Here is a 3173-nt window from a genome sequence, read left to right on the forward strand (position 1 = left end):
TAAAAAATATAAAAATTATCCAGGCATGGTGGTGCACACCTGTAGCCCTGCTACTCAGGAAGCTAAGGCAGGAGGATCACTTGAGCCCAGCCTGGGCAACATAGTAAGACCCCATCTCAAAAAATGAAATAAAAAACTATTGTACAATTTATAGAAACCCTATGTGAAGATACTTTTCATGGCCTCAGTCTCTCTTTCAGTCCCTTAGCTTACTGTGCCAGGGTCATCCCTTCTTTGAGGAATCAACATCACTGTTGATGAGAGTGGCTTGTTTAAGTTATTGCTCCTTCATATAAGGAGAAAAAGCCAATCCTAACATATCCTAAATAGGGGAGTACTAGGGTCAACTTATTGAGTTGAATTAAATATATTCTCTCATCACAGCTATCTAAATTGAGTTAAGGAATTTTTGGTGTCATTAACAAAGAATCCTTCATGTCTCCCAACCTGTTTTCTGACATCTTACTTTTGGCTACATAAATAACAGCAATGAATTATTTTTCTAATATAAGCTTTACCTAAGGGTTTTATACTAAAGATATAATAAGACTTAGCATAAAAGAGGAGAATGTTAGAAAAACATAATACTATTATCTTAAACTTTTATTACCTTCATCTTCAAGAGGATTGAAAGACCTTTCATTCTGCAAAAGAACTTGTTTCAGTTCTTCTAATTCAGCATGCTCTTTGGCATACATTCTCTTCAAGTTTTCTACATGCTGAATCATCACTTCAACTGCTTTACTAACCCGGCTTTCCTAGTAGGGGAATAAAAGAGCAAATTTACACTAAAAATACTATTCTGAATACTCGATGAAAGGATGGTGATTAAACACATGTATTTACCTTCACTCCATTTCTAAACCCCACTAAAATGACCATAAAGGTTTTTTTTTTTTAAGACATGCATCTCAAGGGCAAATAAAACAGAAGAGGATATAATAGCAACAAGATTTTGAAAGCTGTATAGAAGGAGGACTATGGTAAATGACTAAGACCTGCAAAAGCTGAACCCTAAAAAAGGTGGTAAGAAAAGCCTAGAAGAACCTAGGTTGCCTAGCACGTCTGATGACCAGCAAGGAGACTGGCGTGGTTGCAGCACCATAGTCAAGGAAGACGGTCACAGGAGATAAAGAGCAAGACATAAAAGGTCAGGGAAATCACGTAGATCCTTTTAAGCCATTGTAAGACATTGGTTTTTACTCTGAGTAAAGTGAGGAGCCACTGGAGGACTTCGAACCAAAAAGTAACATGATCTGGCTTAAGTTTTAAAAGGATTACTCTGGCTGCTTTATTAAGAACAGACAATGTTGGGAGGAGGGATTGGGATGAGGTGGAAACAGAGAGATCATTTAGGAACCTATTGTATTAATCTGGAAGAAATAGAATGGAGGCTTAGATCAAGATGGTATCAATAGAGAGGGAAATAAGTGGTTGAATTCTAAATATACTCTGATGGTAGAGCCATTAGGATTTTCTGTAGGATTGGATGCAAAGTGAGAGAGAAAGGTGTTGAGAATTACCATCCTCCGGACCCAGTTTTGGCTTGGAAAGAGTTGCTTTTGACCAAGGTAAGAAGATGATGGATGGGGGGGAAGCTCTACTCACTTAGCTTCCAGGTATCACCTTCCCCTGGCTTTTCCCTCCACGTCATGGGCTGTTCCTTCCAGGCTCCTTTATGGTTGCATCTCTCCTCCCAGACCTCTCAGTATTGAAGAGCCCAAGGACTCCCCTCGTGTACACCTGATCTCCATCTGCATTCAATCCCCATCTGCCCTCAATCCCCATATGACGACTCCCAGATTCTTATGTTTGGCCTAATCTACTCTCTCGAGTTCCAGTCTGGAATATACTACTGCTGACTCAACTGTCCACTTGGATGTTTGATAAACAACTCAAACTTCACATTCAAAACTAAACTTCTCATGGTCCCTCCAAATTTGGTAATGTGGAGGTCATTGTTAACCTTGGCAAAATCAGCTCTGTGGAAGGAAGAGTGTTTTTAGTGTGTTTTTGAGAGAGAGGGAAGAGAGAGATTGGACATAGCAAGTATCATTCTGTTGAGATTTGCTATACGTGGGAGCAGAGAAACAGGGTGGTACCCAGGGAAGAAAGGGTTAAAGGCTTTTTTGTTTGTGTTTTTTTCCCCATCTTGCAAATAACATATTTGTGTGCTGATAAAATGGTTCAGTAGAGTGGGGAACACTGAAGATGGAGGAAGGTTGGGAGAATTTGAGTCCATGATCATGAGTAAATTAGAGAGGATGGGATCTCACATACAGGTGGAAAGGCTAGCCTGAGATAGGATGAGACACGACTCATCTTTAGTAACAGGAGGAAGGAGGTGTATGGGGATTCAGCTGCTGGTAGGTTCAGGGCTTAGAGCAGTTCCCTCCTCACTATCTCAATTTTCTCAATGAGGTAGGAAGCAGAGTCAGTACCTGTATTTGACAGAGAATACAGGAAGGACATGATTATGCTTTGAGGAGAAAGACAAGGGTGTGAAACTAATATTTAAAAGAGAGGGAGGGTGAATGACAAGAAGTCCAAGGACTGACTTGAGGTTCGGGATGATGGACTTAAAGGGAGCTCAGTTAGCACAGGGCTGTGGTGTTTTCCAGCTACACAGGCATGAGCAGGTGGAGAAGTGCATTTAAACAGGAGTGTAGATTTGCCGAACGATTCAGTCAAAACAAGAAAGGGGAAAGTATGGGGGGTTCGTGCCACGTAGTGAATACTATGTTTGACCATGGAGTTCAAGCTTGGTTCAAGCTTCAAGTTCAAGCTTCAAGAAGGATGGACAACAACAGGGTAAAGGACAGTGAAAATGTGTGAGGGCGCAGGATGATAAAGAGCTAAATATTCATCTTCACAATGGGAAAGCAACAGACAATACCTAAAACAGAAAATAAGCCACGAAATGACAGCACAAGCATGACATTTAGAAACGTAGATGCAAACACAAAACAAGCCAAAAGAGTTGAAAGCTGTTGCTCTGGAGCATGAGAAACTGGGCCATACGACTTACAGAGTTACTTGACTTTTCAGAAAAAAAAAAATATGTGCACACATAACTTTAGTACAAAATAAAACAAAGAGTAATATTCTCTAGTGAGGGGTTAGAAGGAACTAGGATATAAAGAAACGTATAAGAAACAGACTCAAACTATCAC

The 3173-nt window shown here is 40.2% G+C and overlaps 1 protein-coding gene across 1 annotated transcript in view; it reads right to left on the reverse strand.

Moving 5' to 3' along the window:
* Positions 1–3173, reverse strand: part of LOC105807547 (lymphoid-restricted membrane protein-like) — a 99246-nt gene that overhangs the window by 13600 nt on the left and 82473 nt on the right. Inside the window, exon 29 of the mRNA XM_012640969.1 lies at positions 611–758. Coding sequence (XP_012496423.1) covers positions 611–758 — 148 coding nt within the window. The remainder of the gene's footprint in view (positions 1–610; positions 759–3173) is intronic.

The sequence above is a fragment of the Propithecus coquereli genome, unplaced genomic scaffold (assembly GCF_000956105.1).
Source record: "Propithecus coquereli isolate 6110/MARCELLA unplaced genomic scaffold, Pcoq_1.0 Scaffold16, whole genome shotgun sequence".
Classification (NCBI taxonomy): Eukaryota; Metazoa; Chordata; class Mammalia; order Primates; family Indriidae; genus Propithecus; species Propithecus coquereli.